Genomic DNA, 20,014 nt, shown 5'->3' with positions numbered 1-20,014 from the left:
GTAACTCAAATAGTCCTACATTTATTTTAAAAAGTTGAATTCATAGGTAAAAACACATTCTAAGAAAGAAAACTTGAAACCCAGACAGTTTCAATGGCAAATTCTACTAAACATGTAAGGAAGAAATGATACAAATTTGAACATCATCTAGTAAGCAGAAGAGGAAGGAAGGCTTTCCAATTTATGAAGCCAGTATGTTATATCCTGATACTCAAAACAGGCAAAGATACTATAAGAAAACCACAGATTAATACCACTTATCAACACAGACACAAGTACCCTCAACTAAATATATATAGCAGACTGAATCCTGCAGCCTGTTAGAGGAATACTACGTCACACACAAGTGGGGTTTACTTTGGGATCACAAGTCTTATTCAAACAGAACCAACATAATTCAACAAATTTAGACTAAATAAGAAAAAAAAATCATGATTATCACATTTTTAACAAAGTATTTCTTCATGATTTTAAAAAACCCTCAGCACACTAGGAATAAAAAGGAACTTCTATAACTTGATGAAGAATATTTACGAAAATTAAAGCTAATATCCTAAGATCAAGAACAAGGCAAGTTTGTCTACTTTCGTCACTTCTGTTCATTCTCATACTAGAAGTTCTAGTTGGCAAAGTAAAGAAAAAGAAATAAAGGCATATAGATTAGGAAAGAAGAAATAAAACTGTCTCTATTCACAGACGGAGTATTATCTGTAGAGAAAATCCCAAGGAATCTATTAAAAAAAATCCTAGAATGAGTTTAGAAAAATTGCTGAATGCAACATTAACATACAAAAAACAAATGTATTTCTGAATACTAGCAATTAACATCTACAAGTAAAAAAATATTTTTTAAAAACTGTACATTTACAACATGAAAGAATGAAAGAAAAAGAAAATAGAAATGCTTAGATACGAATCTGACAAAAATTTTGCAAGATTTGTATGCTGAAAACCACAAAACATGAAAGAAATAAAGACAACCTAAATAGAGAGAGAAACCATGTTCACAGATTGGAAGACTCATTATTGCTGACATATTAATTTGATCTATTGATCTATAGATCCAATGCAAGCCTAATCAAAATCCCAGAAGGACTTATAGTAGATATAACCACCTCAAATTTATGAGGAAAGGCAAAGACGTTAAAATAGTCAAAGCAATTTTGATAGAACAGAACATAGCTGGGAGTCTCACAGTGCGTGATTTCAAGGATTACTACAAAGCTGCAATAATCAAGGCAGTATGGTATCAAAAGGGAGAGCCATAAGCAGAATAAAGAGTTCAGAAATCAACTCACACAAATATAATCAACTGATTTTTGGCAAAAGTACAAAATCAATTGAATGGATGTATAATCTTTTAAACAAATGGTTCTGGATATCTGCGTGCCAAAAACATTAACATTAATCTATACTTAATACCTAACACATATATTAACTCAAAAACATCGTAGACCTAACTGCCATATCCAACATTTTAAAACGTCTAGAAAAAAGACATGAGAAAACATGTAGGTTAGGCAAAGAGTTCTTGGATATGAAACCAAAAGCACAGTCCATGACACTGATATTTTAAATCTGATCAAATGAAAAACTTTTGTTTAAAGGAAGGTATCAGTTAAGAGGATAAAGACAAGACATACACTGGCAGAAAACATCTGTAAATCACACATCTGACAGAGAACTTGCATTAGCAATATACAAAGTACTTTCAAACTTCAAAAATAAGAAAAGAGTCCAACAAAATGGGGCTAATTAAATTGTGTTGGGATAATGTAGTATCCATTTGGAAAAGAAAAAGAAAAAAATCCACTAACTTATGTTACATGCCTAATTTAACTACAAGTGTATCATAAAGCTAAATTTAAAGAGTATAATGATAAAGCTATCAGAACAAATACATTACCTTTGTGACTTAGGTTAAGGAAAGACTTCTTGAGGTAACAAAAACTCAAAATCATTAACAATAAAGGAAAATGCTGAAAAACTTGACTACATTAAAATTAAGATATGTTCAATGACACAATAAAGAATGAAAAGGCAAACCGGAATGGGAGATGGTATCTGTAAAACACACGGTTCACAAAGGGTTCAAATCCAGAACATATTAAGGGCTGCCACAAATTAGTACGGAGAGAGAGAAGTAAAAAGAACAGGCAAGTGTTTAACAGGTACTTCATCTGTGTGTGTGCGCTCAGCCGTGTCTCTGTCTCTTTGCGACCCCATGGACTGTAGCCCACCAGGCTCCTCTGTCCATGGGATTTCCCAGGCAGGAATACTGCAGTGGCATGCCATTTCCTTCTCCAGGGCATCTTCCTGAGCCAGGGATTGAATCTGCATCCCCTGCATAGGCAGGTGGGTTCTTTACCATTGAGCCACCTGGGAAGCCCCAAGAGACTATACAGATGTCCAATGAACATATAAAAAGGTACCTGACACAATTACAAGAAAAAAAAAACAAAAAACAAACACCTCTCCAACTTTATAAATAATAAGATACTACCACATACCACAGAATGGCTAAATAAGGAAGTATGACAAAATCCAAGAACATGGTTCCACGATGTGGACCAACAAGAATTATCATACAGTGCTAATGGGAGTGCAGACTGTTTAAGAATATGACATTCTCTATTGAGTTGAATATATGCATAGCCTTAAATATCAGGAATTCTATGCCTACATATATACCTTATAGAAATGCATGGTTATGGACAAGCTTATGAACAGCTGCATTGTTTACAAAAGGCAAAAACTGGAAACAACCCAACTATCCACCAACAGAAGAACACGGATAAACTGTGGTGCAAGCATTCAGTGGAATATTATGAACAATCTTTAGCAACACATAACACAGGCAAATTTTTTAAATGAGATAGTTTCTGCAAAAGAATCCAGATCCAGAAGAATACATGTGGTATGACTCATTTAATTAAACATGCAAAATTAAATTATATTGCTTAGGAAAGAATAATTAGGTGGCAAAATTATAAAAGAACACTAAGAAAGAGACTATAATAAAGTCAGGCTACTGGTCACACTGTGGTGTGGGAGGAGACAGCTCTAGTCACTAAGGGGGCACCAAGGGCCCTTGTGAGGTGCCAGCATGTTCTGTTTCTTGATCTGGGTAGAGGTTACATTTAAATAATTCATTATATTCTCTACTTGTTTACACATTTTAAGTGATCTATATTTCATAATTTTAAAGAGATTAAAAGGAGAAAAATTTAGATATGAGTGCTTCAACATTCTTTCAAAATATCAATTAAAACACATTTGAACTAAGAGGAAACATACATCAAAAAATTGGCAGAAGACACAGACTCTGAAATGCTATTTCAGCTTCAGAAAAGTAGCTTCTTTTGTTGGTTTGTCAAGTTTCACTCTCCTGAACTAATGTTTGAAACGAAAATGAAAGTCACCTGAGTATTGGAAAAGAAAGCTACTCACCCTTACACCCATGCCTTTCCCCCAACTATCATTTGGATCTACAAGGGAATTAAGAATAAAAATAGAAATTTTATTACCAGAAATTTGCTCAAGGCAATCTGAAAAAACTCAAATAAAAGAATTAATGTAATACAGTTTCTATGTAAACAAAATCCCCAAATCCTCACTGTACATATCTATCTTCCAAACTAATGATAAAAGCTTGACAAATAGAATTTTGTAACTGTTTTCTTATATACAAAGACAAATATATTTTAAAATGAATAGATAATTATTTTTTGAGCTTGTACAAAGGAACATGCTTCATTATCACTTAGGTAAGAAATATGCAAATCACTGAGTCTCTAGAAAAACTACTGAGGGAAAAAAATGATACATTAATAAAATATTTATGTAATTTACATGTTTTCCTCCAAAAGTAATTATACTAAGATATGAAAAAATATCTCAAGGTTTCATCATTGTAATTTAATGAAAACGTGTATTTGTTTAATTGACTCAAATCATTCACTTTCATGGTAGATATTCTAAAATTATCATCTAAAATATTTTATTTGTGAATACATTATTTGGGATGGGATGGAACATCAGAAGTTTCCTTCCCCAAATCCGACTCTGGCTAGTACAGGTTCTTCAGTTTACCAATGTATTAGGTAGCTAGACTTGTTTTTGTGTGCTGTTCTGGCAGCATGACCTGAATGAAAACTGAAGCCCATATTATCAAGAAATGGTTTTATTGCACAGTTCTTGGCTTTATTAGGCAGTTCTTAATACAGAGTAACGTCCCTGAATCCCCTCTTCACCTGTGACCTTTCTATTGTTTCCTGTGCTGCTTGTCAGCTTTGCTCAGCAATCCTGCAAACTTTACTTTTATTTACTGATTATGAGTTAGACTTGTCATTCAACAGTAAAGTTTGGCTTTTGAGGGTTGGCAGGGAAATGCAATGTTAAAAACTTAATTAAATGCCTTCCTTAAGAACCAACATCCATCCCTCCGCATTGAGGGAGCCTTTGGCAGAGAACAAGGCAGAGCAAGCCCACCTCCCGCCGTCCCCTTTACAGTCAGTATTCCTGACAGACCTCCAGCAGAACGGGGCATACGGTAAGATTACTCTTTATAAGAGCCTTTGCTTGCCTGCACTTCAAGTGCACGTATTTTTTGGTTTTGGTCCCCCCCCCTTTTTTTTAAAGAATTCACCCTTCCTATGTTAAAGTGATTTGAACTGTCTAAGCAAGTACTGATGGGAATACAAGAAAGGAAGCCAGTTTAGCTCAAAGGACTTGGGCAACTGACAGCAGTAGGGGCTTCCCTGGTGGCTCAGTGGTGAAGCACCTGCCTGCCAGCGCAGGAGATGAGGGTTCAATCATTGGAGAAGGAAACAGCAACCCACTCCAGCATTCTTGCCCAGGAAATCCCATGGACAGAGAAGCCTAGTGGCCTGGAGTTTATGGAGTCACAAAGAGTCGAACGCGACGTAAGAGATTAAACAACAACTGACAGAAGATTGCTCCTGTCCTAAAACCAAAACCAACATACGCCTGACACAAAGGAAAACACCTACAACAACACAGCCAAACTCAAGGTTATAAACCTGCTGAAGTAGAAGATTATGTCTTATTATTCATTCATTTCTAACACTTTACAAATGGCTACACAGGACTGAAGAGGTCAGTTTTCATTCCAATCCCAAAGAAAGGAAATGCCAAAGAATGTTCAAACTACCACATAACTGCATGCCTCTCACACACTAGCAAAGTAATGCTCAAAATTCTCCAAGCAAGGCTTCAAAAGCACGTGACCAAGAACTTCCAGATGTTCAAGCTGGATTTAGAAAAGGCAGAGGAAACAGAGATCAAATTGCCAACAGCCATCAGATAACAGAAAAAGCAAGAGAGTTCCAGAAAAACATCTACTTCTGCTTTATTCACTACGCCAAAGCCTTTGACTGCATTCAGTTCAGTTCAGTCGCATCCGACTCTTTGCGACCCCATGAATCGCAGCACACCAGGCCTCCCTGTCCATCACCAACTCCTGGGGTTCACTCAGACTCACGTCCATCGAGTCAGTGATACCATCCAGCCATCTCATCCTCTGTCGTCCCCTTCTCCTCCTGCCCCCAATCCCTCCCACCATCAGAGTTTTTTCCAATGAGTCAACTCTTCGCATGAGGTGGCCAAAGTACTGGAGTTTCAGCTTTAGCATCATTCCTTCCAAAGAAATCCCAGGGCTGATCTCCTTCAGAATGGACTGGTTGCATCTCCTTGCAGTCCAAGGGACTCTCAAGAGTCTTCTCCAACACCACAGTTCAAAAGCATCAATTCTTCGGCGCTCAGCCTTCTTCACAGTCCAACTCTCACATCCATACGTGACTACTGGAAAAACCACAGCCTTGACTAGACGGACCTTTGTTGGCAAAGTAATGTTTCTGCTTTTTAATATGCTATCTAGGCTGGTCATAACTTTCCTTCCAAGGAGTAAGCGTCTTCTAATTTCATGGCTGCAGTCACCACCTGCAGTGATTTGGGAGCCCCCCAAAATAAAGTCTGACACTACAACAAAGTGTGGAAAATTCTTTAATAAGAGATGGGAATACCAGATCACCTTACCTGCCTCCTGAGAAATCTGTATGCAGGTAAAGAAGCAACATTTAGAACCGGATATGGAACAATAGACTGCTTCCAAATTGGGAAAGGAGTATATCAAGGCTATATATTGTCACCTTGATTATTTAACTTATACGCAGAATACATCACGCAAAATGCTGGGCTGGATGAAGCACAAGTTGGAATCAAAACTGCTGGGAGAAATATCAATAACCTCAAATATGCAGATGACACCACCCTTATGGCAGAAAGCGAAGAGGAACTAAAGAGTCTCTTGATGAGAGTGAAAGAGGAGAGCGAAAAAGCTGGCTTAAAACTCAACACTCAAAAAACGAAGATCATGGCATCCATCCAGTCCCATTACTTCATGGCAAACAGAAGGTGAAAAAATGGAAACAGTGACAGATTTTATTTTCTTGGGCTCCAAAATCACTGCAGATGGTGACTGCAGCCATGAAATTAAAAGACGCTTACTCCTTGCAAGAAAAGCTAAGACCAACCTAGATGGCATATTAAAAAGCAGACATCACTTTGATGACAAAGGTCCATCTAGTCAAAGCTATGGTTTTTCCAGTAGTCATGTATGAATGTGAGAGTTGGACCATAAAGAAAGCTGAGCATCGAAGAACCAATGCTTTTGAACTGTGGTGTTAGGAGAAGACTCTTGAGAGTTCCTTGGACTGCAAGGATTTCAAACCAGGGCATCCTAAAGGAAATCAGTCCTTAATATTCATTGGGAAGGACTGATGCTGAAGCTGAGGCTCCAATACTCTGGCCACCTGATGCAAAGAACTGATTCATCTGAAAAGACCCTGATGCTGGGAAAGATTGAAGGCGGGAGGAGAAGGGGATGACAGAGGATGAGATGGTTGGATGGCATCACTGACTCGATGGGCATGAGTTTGAGCAAGCTCCAGGAGTTGGTGATGGACAGCGAAGCCTGGCATGCTGCAGTCCATGGGGTCACAAAGAGTCAGACACGACTGAGCAACTGAACAGAATTGAACTTATAGTCAGTCCTTTGTATACCTGGATCATAAATACTTGAGAAAAAAAATTTCAGAAAGTTCCCTAAATCAAAACTTGAATTTGTCTCAGGCCAGCGGCTATACATAGCATTTACATTGTATTTACAACTATATACATAGTATTTATGCTGTATTAGATATTGTAAGTCATCTAGAGATGATTTAAAGTATATGGGAGAATGGGAGGATGTATATGGGTTATACAAATGGCATATACTACTATTTCATACAAGGGTCTTGTTGAGCATGCACAGATTTTGGCTATCTGGCAGATGAGATAGGGTAACAGTGGGGAGTTCCTAGAACCAATAGTCTACCGATTAGGGATGACTATGCTGGGTGTAAATACAGAGAATTCAAACAAGGCGTCTATCTCCAGAGAGTTACTGAACATGACACAACTAAATTAAGATGTTACAAAGATGTTCAAAGCAATACAGCCATCTGATTGGGGTGACATAATACCACCCGGGGGGCCAGGAAAGGTGCTCCATAAAAAGAGACACTTAAACCTTATATTCATTTTGTATTGCAGCATAAGAAATGACCATAAGTACAGCAGCTTAAAGCAGTAATCATCTACTGGTTAGAGTTCTGTAGGGTAGAAGTCCAGGTATGGTGTTGGCTGGGTTCTCTGCTGAGGGTAGCTCACAAAGCTGGAACCAAGGTGTCAATGGGCTGTGCTCACAAAAGGACAGCTGACTAAGGAAGAATTCACTTCCAAGGCTCATTCAGGCAAAATCTGGTTCCTGTGGTTGTGAGACTGAAGTTCCAATCTTCCTTCCTGACTACCAACCAGAAAGTTCCTTCCTTCTGCTCCCACAGACAATCGTTGACCTGTGGCCCCTCCATCTTCAAAACCAACAACAGAGAATCTGTCTCATATCACATTCCTTACTCCCTTTGTTTCTGACTCTAGACCCAGATTTAAACAGTTCACGTCATTAGGTCAGGCCCACCCAGCTAATCTCACCTTTGGAAAGTCAACTGTGCCAGATGTCATAGACTCACACGAGTGCCATCCTATCATATTTACAGTATAGGGGATTCTACAGGATATGTACACCAGGAAAGGAGGACTTTGTGGACCACTGGAAGCGCCCTGACTGCCATGAGCTGCAACTGGTAGAATGAACACAAGTGGAAGGCGAGATAGAGAGAGCTGGGAGCAATGTGGGCACAGCTGACCCCCAGAGCCGGGACAGAGTGTCAGCGACACGGGGAAGAGCATGCATGACGGTCTCCCCGGGACCCGGCACAACTGACAGCACAATGTTGTTAAGGGAGTGAACTAGCATGCCAAATTCTATCAAGTCAGACTACCAAATATTTACCAAGGGCTTACACACTGACAGCTACAAGAGAAAAGCTAAGACATTTGTTCTAATCATAAGTCACTGGGCAGAAACAGGGGTGAGAAGCCAGTGGGGACAACACGGACAGAAAACGGAACTGGACATTAAGAAAATGAGGCTTGTAAGCTATCTCTGCTAAATGCAAGTGACCACATCAAACTCCAGGGGTCTCAGCTGAATGACATAACTACTATACCTCCAAAATCCCTTTCCAGTGCTATCCATCTTACACAACCGAGGGCTTGATTCTTGCCCTGGAGCAAATTCTATTTAAGAAGTTTTGAATCTAGTTTTAATTCATGTTGTAATCTAGATATTACTCTATCAGTAGTAATATTAAAACGACAAGTCCACAGACCATCCTAAACACTGAATTTACTCTCTGGTGTACACATTTAGCAGCAATCAGATATTCCTAGGCTAAGGCTTACTTGCTTTTCATTTAAAAAAAAAAAAAAGAAAGAAAAAAAAACACCAAAATTCCATATCAATAAGAGTAAGAGGAGGCAAAGGTGATGCCATCTATGAATGGGCAATTTTAATTATCAGATACAACACAATTGTTTTGAAAACTAATGCAGAAAAATTCTTTTTCAAAAAGACTGCTGGACTATCATAGAAAATTGCCATTCCATAAAACATGTAAGATGCAAGTGTGAAAACACTCACTGGAATGTCAGCTGTTTCAATCAGTAAAATGCTTCTCAATGGCTTTTACAGAGCTAAGTATATTTTTAATAGGCATATTTCCCTGAGCTGAAGAGACAGAGCTGGCAGTCTGGGGAGAAAACCAGGATAAGAGTTCTCAGGGAAGAGTATCAGAGTGGAGAGATGATGCAAAAAGAGAATCCTAGAGACCTGCACAATATCCTTTGTGCTAAGACCTGAGCAGCACATGTGCAAGGGACTTGTAACGAGTGGAGACTTGTGAAAAGAACCACCCAAAATGATTAAAGCAGTGCTTTTCAATCCTTTTTTCTTTATCACTTGAACCCAAGAGACTTTTTAGACTACTCTTTCCTAATTGCCTTGAGGAAATTTTAATGACTGTGTACCTAATTTATGTTCTTTGGCCCGTGGGGCCACGAATCATTGTAATATGAAAGATTTTTCACACACACTCATGCATCCCAACAAAAAACACAATTTGGAGGTGATAAGGAAATGGCAACCCACTCCAGTATTCTTGCTTGGAGAACCCCATGGACAGTGGAGCCTGGCGGGCTATAGCATGGGTTCAGAGTTGGACACGAAGAAGTGACTTAACACAGCAGTGCATATCATTGCCAACGGGAACACACGCATCAGAAGAGACAGTACTCAGTCCTCACACAGGGAACTGTGTACTGTTCCTACCAGCCAGGCTCGAGAAACTTACCACTCCCAGAGCCTTGGGCAATGTACTCAAGAAAAATTACCTCAGGAGTGGGGAAAAATTATTCTATTTTGAAATTAAACAACATTTATAGTAGGAACAAAATGTGTAAGATATGGACAAATCTGAAAAAAAAAATGGAATTAAAAAATTTGCTGAGGGAAATTAAAAATGACCTAAATAGAGAAATATATAAGTTGCTCAAAGGTAAGGAGACTCAATACTTCTAAAATTTTAATTTTTGCCAAGCTGATCTATAGATTAACACAAGCCCGATTTCTTTCTCCCTCAAGAAACTGACAAGCTGATTCTAAAATTCACATAGAAATGCAATGGACCTAGAATAGCCAAAATAATCTTGAAGGAGAAAAAAGCTGGTAATTTCAAGACTTACTATAAAACTCTGCTATCGTAGCAGTGTGGTACTGGTGTGGAGCCAGACAAACATCGACGGGACATGACAGCGTCCATAGCAGATCACACACACAGGCACGGCTGACTTTGATAAGATGAAAGGCAATTCAGTGAAAAAGCACAGAGTTTTCAAGATTTTGGGGGGAAGTGGGAGGGAACCATGCTGTGTGGTTCCTGATGAGGGACTGAGTGAACCTAGGCCATGTCAGTACAAGTTCAGAATCCAAAACCACCAGGCTGCTGGGGAACTCCCATTTTCAACAAGTATGTTAACAACTGGATATATCCATATATTAAAAAAATGAACTTTGATGTATACCCTGTATCACAAGCAATTATTAACTCAGACTATAGATCTAAATGTAAAATTTATCTACTTCTGCTTCACTGACTACACTAAAGTCTTTGACTGTGTGGATCACAACAAACTGTGGAAAACGCTTAAAGAGATGAGAATATCAGGCCACCTTACCTGTCTCCTGAGAACATGTACGCAGGTCAAGAAGCAAGTTACAAGCAGACATGGAACAACTGACTGGTTCAAAACTGGGAAAGGAGTACAACAAAACTGTTTGTCACTCTGCTTATTTAACTTATAAACGGAGTACATCACACAAAATGCTGGGCTGGATGAAGCACAAACTGGAATCAAGATTGCTGGGAAAAATATCAATAACCTCAGATATGCACATGATATTACTCTCATGGCAGAAAGCGAAGCGGAACTAAAGAGCCTCTTGATGAGAGTGAAAGAGGAGATGAAAAAGCTGGCTTAAAACTCAACACTCAATAAACGAAGATCATGGCATCGGGTCCCATCACTTCATGGCAAAAAGAAGGTAAAAAAATGGAAACAATGACAGATTTTATTTTCTTGGGCTCCAAAATCACTGCAGATGGTGACTGCAGCCATGAAATTAAAAAATGCTTGCTCCTTGGAAGTAAAGCTATGACAAAACTAGACAGCATATTAAAAAGCAGACACATTCCTTTGCCAACAAAGGTTCATACAGTCAAGCTATGGTTTTTCCAGTAGTCATGTACAGATGTTTGCGAGCTGGCCCATAAAGAAGGCTGAGCGCTGAAGAATTGATGCTTTCAAACTGTGGTGCTGGAGAAGACTCTTAAGAGTTCCTTGGACTGCAAGGAGATCAAACTAGGCAATCTTGAAGGAAATCAACCCTTAATATTCATTGGAAGGACTGATGTTGAAGCTGGGGATCTAATACTCTGGTCACCTGATGAGAAGGGCTGACTCACTGGAAAAGCCTTTGACACTAGGAATGACTGAAGGCAAAAGGAGAACGGGGAGACTGAGGACGAGATGGTCAGCTAGCATCACCTACTCAATGGACATGAATTTAAGCAAACTCCAGGAGACAGTGAAGGACAGAGGAGCCTGGCGTGCTACAGTTCACAGAGTCGGACATGACTCAGTGAATGAACAACAACAACAAAACTTTTAGAAGATAGGAGAAAATCTATGTGACACTGAGATACAGATTTTTTTTTTTTTGACATATCACCAAAACGAAAATCCATAAAAGAATAAATTGATAAACTGGATATCATTAAATTTTTAAACCTCTGCTCTCCAAAAACACTCATAAGAGTGAAAATAAAGCCACAGATTGAGGATTTGTGTTCAGAACATATAAAGAGCTCTCAAGAGTAAGAAACCATCTAGTAAGACAAAATATTACCAAAAACATCTGAAAAGACATTCCAAAAAGATATAAAGACTCCCTAGGAGCAATGAAAAGATGCTCAACATCATGAGTTATCTCAGAAATGTAAATCAAAGCTACAGTGAGATACTCATCTATTAGAATGTTTAAGATTAGAAAACACTAATCATACCAAACATTGGTAGGATGTGGAAAAAACTGGAGTTCTCAGGTCCTGCTGGTGGGAATGTATAATGGTTGATCCAGTTTGGAAACAGCGGGCAGTTTCTTAAAAAGTGAAACATACGCCTACCATAGGGTCCAAACATTCTGCCACTAGATATTTACCCAAGAGAAAGGAAAGCATATGTTCATACAAAGACTTGTAGACATACCTTCAAAGCCGCTTTATTTGTAACAAATAAAAAAAAAATCCCTCAAACTCTATCAACAGGTGAGTGGATAAACAAACTGTGTATATGAATACAAATTAATACTATTCAGCAACAGAAAGTAATGAACTATTAGCATACGCCTCAAGATGGATGAATTTCAGAATAGTTATGCTGAGTTAAAGGAGCTAGACAAAAGAAGGACCTACCATCTAAAGCATTCAAGTTAATCTATGGTGACACAAAGTAGATCCGAGGTTGGGGGCAAATACAATCTTTTGAGAATAATAGGAATGTTAACTATCTTGACTGTGGTGATGGTTTCACAGGCGTACACCCATATCAAAACTTATAAAATTGTACACTTCAAATATATGTAACTTACTGCATGTCAACTATATCTCAATAAAATTTAAAAATAGACTGAGGCACTAATTGAGACTTATCAGAGCAATTAGCAAGTTCAGCTCAGTCTAAAATTCAGGACACAATCTATGACATTTTTGTTATATAATTATCATTATTTATCTACCACCAATTTACATAAACATGTCCATTAAAATTGCTTCAAATAAAGAACTTACAGAACATTTAGTCTATCTGGGAAGCTGATAATATATTTATAATAACTCATAATAAATTCCAATATTATAAAAGTTTTGCTAGCATGCGCTCACCTTCTGAGTCAGCCTACACTCTGTCTATGAAGTGTGTGTGCATATGTGCTCAGTCGTGTCTGACTTTGCAGCCCCATGGACTGTAGCCTACAAGGCTTCTTTGCCCATGGGACTTTCTAGGCAAGAATACTGGAATGCGTTGTCATTTCCTCCTCCAGATGATCTTCCTGACCCAGGGACTGAACCCATGTCTCCCGCACTGCAGGCAGATTCTTTACCACTAAGTCACCAGGGAAGCCCCATCTATGGATTATGTATCTCCCTAAATAAACCTTTCACTTACAAAAAATTATTAAATAAAAATTCTGCTTGCTCATTAAAATTTTTCTTTACTTGGTGAATTTATCTCATTTACTACCAATCAGCAAGACTAAAAATAACTCAAATGTCCTCTAAGAGGGGGACTGATTAAATAAATTCTTATAAACACATAAGGGCAGAACTATGTGAATATAAGGAATAAGGAAGCTCTCTCTAGGCTGCTGCTGCTGCTGCTAAGTTGCCCCAGTCATGTCCGACTCTGTGTGACCCCATAGACAGCAGCCCACCAGGCTCCCCCGTCCCTGGGATTCTCCAGGCAAGAACACTGGAGTGGGTTGCCATTTCCTTCTCCAACGCATGAAAGTGAAGAGTGAAAGTGAAGTCACTCAGTCGTGTCCGACTCTTAGCGACCCCATGGAGTGCAGCCTACCAGGCTCCTCCATCCATGGGATTTTCCAGGCAAGAGTACTGGAGTGGGCTAGTATGGACTAATTCTCCAAATACACTGGGGATTAAAAAAAAAGGAAAAATGGGGAAAAACATATGTTAAATAAAAAGTAGTTAGTGGAATACAGAGATAAGTCACCATCAGAGATAAGTCACTATCAGTTTCTAGCTGCAAAAACTGCTGGTTTCATTGGACAAAACTTTGTTTCCGGACTATCATAATAAGACATTCACAGACAACGACATGGAACACAGGCTCATTTATGGATCCTGGAGGAAAGCTGAATGCTGGTAAAGAAACTTTGAAAGTCTGAGGCTGAAACCTAGAAGCACTAGCAAGAACAGAGGAGAGGTGCAGTATTTCGGGATGGAGAAACTACAGCTGACCCTCTCAAGGGTGGGAGCTAAGACGGCTCTTCTCTCTCCAATCCTTCCCTACTTTACCACATGCTCAGTGGAGGCCAGCTGGGAACTGTGTGGGTGCACGTGAGCTGGGCTGGGGGTCTGTGGGCTCCAATACCAATTACTGTGAAGAGCTGTAAAAGATTAGGCACACACACACGTTCTGGGGACAGAGAGTACCCATAGTAACCTCAAGCAACTGAGAGAAGAGGCTGTTAAAGACCTCTTCCAGAACATGAACAGCTTGGTGTGCTGACAGCCAGCAGAGGCAACGTGTGGTCACCAGAAAGATTTGTTAAAGATTAGGGTTTTTCTTAGTAATTTCTAGAAAAGGCTAGAGAACACTGAAGAATGAGGGTGGGTGGAGTTCAGGCAACTTGTGTAAACTTATGGTTTACTACTTTGTGTGAACTGCCAACAATCTTATTACAATAATACTGAAAACAAATGATCTGCTTGTGTGATGTACACACACACATATATGCACATGTATGTATTTGCCAAACAACTTCATCTGAGAGAGTAAAGCAACCTCATTTCCATGATCCCAGAAAGTATTTTTGAAAGCTTAACAGACGTCAGTATTTTTAAGACTACTTTGGCAAAATCAACTCTAAAAAATTTTCAATAAAAAAGTACATCTAAATTTAGAAACCAATATGCAAAATATACAAGGTAGCATTTTCAAAATTATCAAGCTTATATGATACAGGCAAGATCTACTGACTAGTTCTTAAATCAACTCTTCTGAGTTTAAAAAGGGTCACAGTCACAGAATTCATAATCTAAGACTTCCTCTGATTTAAACACTGAAAGCACTGTTGGCTGGATTATAATTACCCCTGGTTTGATATTACTTTGAATGACATTTTTATCCAGCCCAAAACTATGGCACTAAGGGAGGCTTGTTTATTCACTTATTTGCAATGCTAAAATTTACCAGTATTTGATTATGAAATTTAGGATTATATTTGCATACAGAATGTGGACGTTAACTTTTAGGGGGAAAGAAATCCATTTTTTTTTAAACCATTACTGTTTTATGGCACTATTTGGCAAAAGAAACAAACATCTCGAATTTACTTTTTAACTTCCCCAGGTTCTGTCAAATCTACATAGGTTCAAATTCTGTTCTGCTAAACACTTTCTGAGTTTTATTTTTGTCACCTATTGCTGGGATGGAAATGTCAACCTACCAACTTTACAAGATTGTTGTGTGAGTTACAGCAAGTAACCATAAAAAGGTTTAGGCACACTGCTGCCTCTGAAATACAAACTCAATAATTAACATCAATTTATATCACTCTGGATAGAAACAAACAATTCCTGCTTGTGGAAAATTTTCTAATAAAGTCATACCTTTTCTCTGAAACGTGTAATTAATATTTCAAATTATTTGGGCTCCATAATATGGCATTAAATTTTGATAATACTAGGGAAAGGTATTATTATTATTGCCATATAAATCTGAAAACACAAATGAAAACTTCTGGACAAAAGCAGGAGATCATTCGTCTGACATTTTTAGTGCCTTGCAAGTTTAGGGTGTGAAAAAAACCATGAGGGCCATTAATGTAAACCTACACATTTTACAACAAAAGCAAGTCCTAAAGAGTAAAATGGATGTGTGGCTCAGCTCGTAAAGTCTGCCTGCAATGAGGGAGACCTGGGTTTGATTCCTGGGTTGGGATGATCCCCTGGAGAAGAGGAAAGGCTACCCACTCCAATATTCTGGCCTGGAGAATTCCATGGACTATATAGTCTATGAGGTCACAAAGAGTCAGACACAACTGAGCAACTTTCACTTTCACAATAAGGTCTAAGAAGCACTTAGACCTTTCAAATTATATTCCTGTTCAAATATCTTGTAAACTGTTCTTTACATTGTTGCTGTTTAGTTGTTCAGTCATATTCAACTCTTTGCAACCCCATGGATTGCAGCACACCAGGCTTCCCTGTCCTTCATTGTCTCCCAGTTTGCTCAAACTTACAGCCATTGAGTCAATATGCCACCCAACCATCTCATCCTCTGTCACCCCTTTCTCCTTCTGCCCTCAATCTTTCCAGCATTAAGGTTTTTTCCAATGCATCAGCTCTTTGCATCAGCTGGCCTGTTCAGAGTACTGAAGCTTCAGCTTCAGCATCAGTCCTTCCAGTGAATATTCAGGGTTGATTTCCTTTAGGATGGACTGGTTGGATCTCCTTGCTGTCCAAGGGACTCTCAAGAGTCTTCTCCAGCACCACGGTTCAAAAGCACCAATTCTTCAGTGCTCAGCCTTCTTCATGGTCCGACTCTCACATCTGTACATCACTAATGGAAGAACCAAACCGACCTTTGTCAGCAAAGTGATGACTCTGCTTTCGAACACGCTGTCTAGGTTTGCCATAGCTTTCCTTCCAAGGAGCGAGCGTCTTAATTTCATGGCTGCAGTCACCATCTGCAGTGATTTTAGAGCCCAAGAAAATAAAGTCTCTCACTGTTTCCACTGTTTCCCCATCTATTTGCCATGAAAGAGATGGGACCAGATGCCATGATCTTCGTTTTTTCGAGTTTTCAGCCAGCTTTTCACTCTCCTCTTTCACTTTCATCAAGAGGCTCTTTACTTTCTCTCCACTTTCTGCCATTAGGGTAGTGTCACCTGCGTATCTGAGGTTACTGGTATTTTTCCTGGTGATCCTGATTCCAGCCTGCGTTTCATCCAGCCCCGCACTTGGCATATAACAAGCAGGGTGACGATATATAGCCTTCATGTACTCCTTTCCGAATTTTGAACCAGTTCACTGTTCCATGACCAATTCTAACTGTTATTTCTTGATCTGCATACAGATTTCATAGGAGGCAGGTATGATGGTCTGGTATTTCCATCTTTTAAGAAAATTTTCCAGTTTGTTGTGATCCACAGAGTCAAAGGCTTTAGCATAGTCAATGAAACAGATTTTTTCTGGAATCCTCTTGCTTTTTCTATGATCCAGCGGATGTTGGCAATTTGATCTCTGGTTCCCCTGCCTTTTCTAAATCCAGCTGGTACATCTGGAAGTTTTTTGTTCACATACTGTTGAAACCTAGCTTAAAGGATTTTGAGCATTACCTTGCTAGCATGTAAGATGAGTGCAATTGTGTGGTAGTTTGAACAGTCTTTGGCATTGCCTTTCTTTGGGAATGGAATGAAAACTGACCTTTTCCAGTTTTGTGGCCACTGTGAAGTTTTCCAAATTTGCTGGCATATTGAGTGCAGCACTTTCACAGCATCATCTTTTAGGACTGGAAATGGCTCAGCTGGAATTCCACCATCTCCACTAGCTTTGTTCATAGATGAGCTTCCTAAGGCCCACTAGACTTCGCACTCCAAGATGTTTGGTTGGCTCTAGGCGAGTGATCACACCATGTTGGTTATCCGGGTCATTAAGATCTGTTTTGTACAGTTCTTCTGTGTAGTCTTCCTACCTCTTCTTAATCTTTTCTGCCTCTGTTAGGTCCATACTGCTTCTGTCCTTTAGTGTACCCATCTTTGCATGAAGTGTTCCCTTGGTATCTCAAATTTTCTTGGAGAGTTCTCTAGTCTTTCCCATTCTATTGTTTCCCTCTTTCTTTGCATTGTTCACTGCAGAATGTTCAACTTGACAAGAGACGCAAAAAGCAACAGAGGAAAGGAAAGATACACCCATCTGAATGCAGAGTTCCAAAGAACAGCAAGCAGAGATAAGAAAGCCTTCTTAAATTCTTTAAATTATGAATATCAAGCTTCCTTTGAATTTTTTTTTTAACTTTTTCACCTATTTGGCATACAGTGCTTCTTCCACATCTGAGTGACCTATTTTTCTAAAAGTTTCCTATTTCAACTGTTTTTAGGCAATCAAAAATCTTCTACTAGGTTACCTATCCAAACAGCAATTTCCTTTTATTCCTTCCTGAAAATGCTGATTTTCTCCAGATAGAGTTCAATATAATCACTGAGGATAAGCGGCTATTCTCATGCCACAGGATGAACCTGGTGATGAACAATGACTTATCTAAGCAAAAAGCTAATCCCATTCTACCTCTGCTGGTGGACTGGTTTACAGTGGGCTTGTAACCAAGGAATCTCAGGGAGTTTTGTAGCAATTCTGAAAAAGAGCTTTTGCTTGATTAAAGAAGAAAAAAAGGAAATTTACAGAGTTTCCTTTCCAGTTTTTCTGGTTGTTTGTCTTAAGTGCAGGATGCAGCAGTTATCTCTTTACCAGGAGGAGAAAGCCAAGAGTCTCAGAGAGAAGCTCATCCAGGGCCATGATATTACTGTCTTAACCAACCCCCAAACACCCTGTTCTGGACTAAATTCCTGTATAAGCAACAAATTCCTGGATTTACTCAGATAGTCAACCACTTGTGGGCCAAAGTCTCCAAAAAGAAAACTCCCATATTTTCTAGTGAAATCATCTCAGGTAGCTTCTATAATAAAAGACTTCCTTCTCAGACCAAAGTATATGAATGCATAATATTTTATATCAGTTTTTAAAAAATCAGATACGTTACTAAGAAAGATGCTATTTAGTGGTCCATAGTATTCAATACTTCAGGATATGACTCAAGAAGCTAACCTAAATTAATAACAATGCTTATTTAACAGTATAGAGACAAATCTGAACTCTTATACCCACTCTAAGAACAAAAATAACTTTAAAAAATATACGTTTCAAAAAGATGTCATTCTCAAATACTCATTTGAATAAATTATTTTAGAAAACACCACTGTTGCACTGACATAAAGCTTAAAAATATTTTATTACCTATCTAGAATGAGTAGGTTTTATATTATAGAACAGTGTAAGTTTTATTACAAACATACACACTCGCCTCTTAAAATCCTATGCAATTCCTTATCATGGAGGATAAAAAAATAAGGGGAAAAAATTGCCACCCTAAATTAGAAGAATGGCCAAAGACTTAACAAATATGATGATGACAATACTGTCAACTATCAAGAGTCACAAAAGGAAAGGAACCATTAAAAAACTGTCAAAACTCCATGAATCATTAAAGACAAAATCACCCTCAAGAAGGGTCTACTGATTTGAAACACTAACCAAGCTTTTAGTTCTAAGCGTGGGTCTATGTTTCAGACAAGCGATCAAGCTAGCAGATGTTAAGAAACAATATTTTACAAGTAAGCAAAGAAAGGAATCTATAAGGAGAAAAGCAAAGATGAAAAGTCATAAAAGTTAAGAGGTCACACACTACAGACCCAGAACAGTTTCTAAGGCTATCACAGTGGAATAAACTGATTCTCAATAACAATCTTTTGAGCATAAAACTTTTAAAATTTAAGATAATTTGATTATTATAGCAGAAAAGCAGTTGGCTATATTGAGGCTTTATAATGATAGACATATTAACCATGGTTAGTAGGATTATACACCAAACCTCCTCAATAAGATGAGATTTGTTAGTTCTGTTTAAAACAAACAAAAAACAGTATGTTAAATAGAACACAATGCCTTTTCCTCCTTCTCCTAAGCGTATACCCTACAATTATTTTGTCTTGAGTATACTCTCCAGGACACCCCAATTATATAAAGTAACCAGCACTTCATTTAAAATAAATCCTGAATGAGGTAAATGTTTCCAGTAAATATAAACTTAAACACAATGCTTAAGGGAAAAATGTAACGACAGCATTTTGGTTACATTTTAGAATGTAAGGATGAATCATTTTAACTAATGATTCAAATTTACTCAGTTAATTCAACCTTAAAAAAATAAGATACTTCTTATATCTACTTAACATCAAGTGGTCATGATAGCACTATCCAAAAGAACAGGGGAAAGATGAGAGCTGGAGATGAGCTGGCAGAACACGTCTTTCTTAGAACTGGCCAATCAATTCCAGGTCATCTGTTTTGCTGTTGCTATAGGGACCTTATGAATCACGACTTCTCCCTACTCTCCATCTTTTAGAGAAGTGAAT

At 38.5% G+C, this 20,014-nt stretch overlaps 1 protein-coding gene across 18 annotated transcripts in view; it reads right to left on the bottom strand.

Annotated features, from left to right (window-relative positions):
• ANKRD28 (ankyrin repeat domain 28) overlaps nucleotides 1-20,014 on the bottom strand; it is a 216,271-nt gene that overhangs the window by 104,216 nt on the left and 92,041 nt on the right. For 4 of the 18 annotated variants that reach the window (XM_086396049.1, XM_086396292.1, XM_086396224.1 and 1 more), the window contains one exon: nucleotides 3,451-3,488. The exons of the other annotated variants lie outside the window; for them this stretch is intronic. In XM_086396049.1, coding sequence (XP_086252175.1) covers nucleotides 3,451-3,462 — 12 coding nt within the window. In that variant the 5' untranslated portion in view covers nucleotides 3,463-3,488. The remainder of the gene's footprint in view (nucleotides 1-3,450; nucleotides 3,489-20,014) is intronic. 18 annotated transcript variants of the gene reach the window in all.

The sequence above is a fragment of the Bos grunniens genome, chromosome 1 (genome assembly GCF_055505025.1).
Source record: "Bos grunniens cultivar Pamir isolate PY7600 chromosome 1, Bosgru_T2T1.0, whole genome shotgun sequence".
Classification (NCBI taxonomy): domain Eukaryota; kingdom Metazoa; phylum Chordata; class Mammalia; order Artiodactyla; family Bovidae; genus Bos; species Bos grunniens.
The sequence above is the reverse complement of the archived record's forward strand: the minus strand, read 5'-3'. Positions and strand labels throughout refer to the sequence as shown.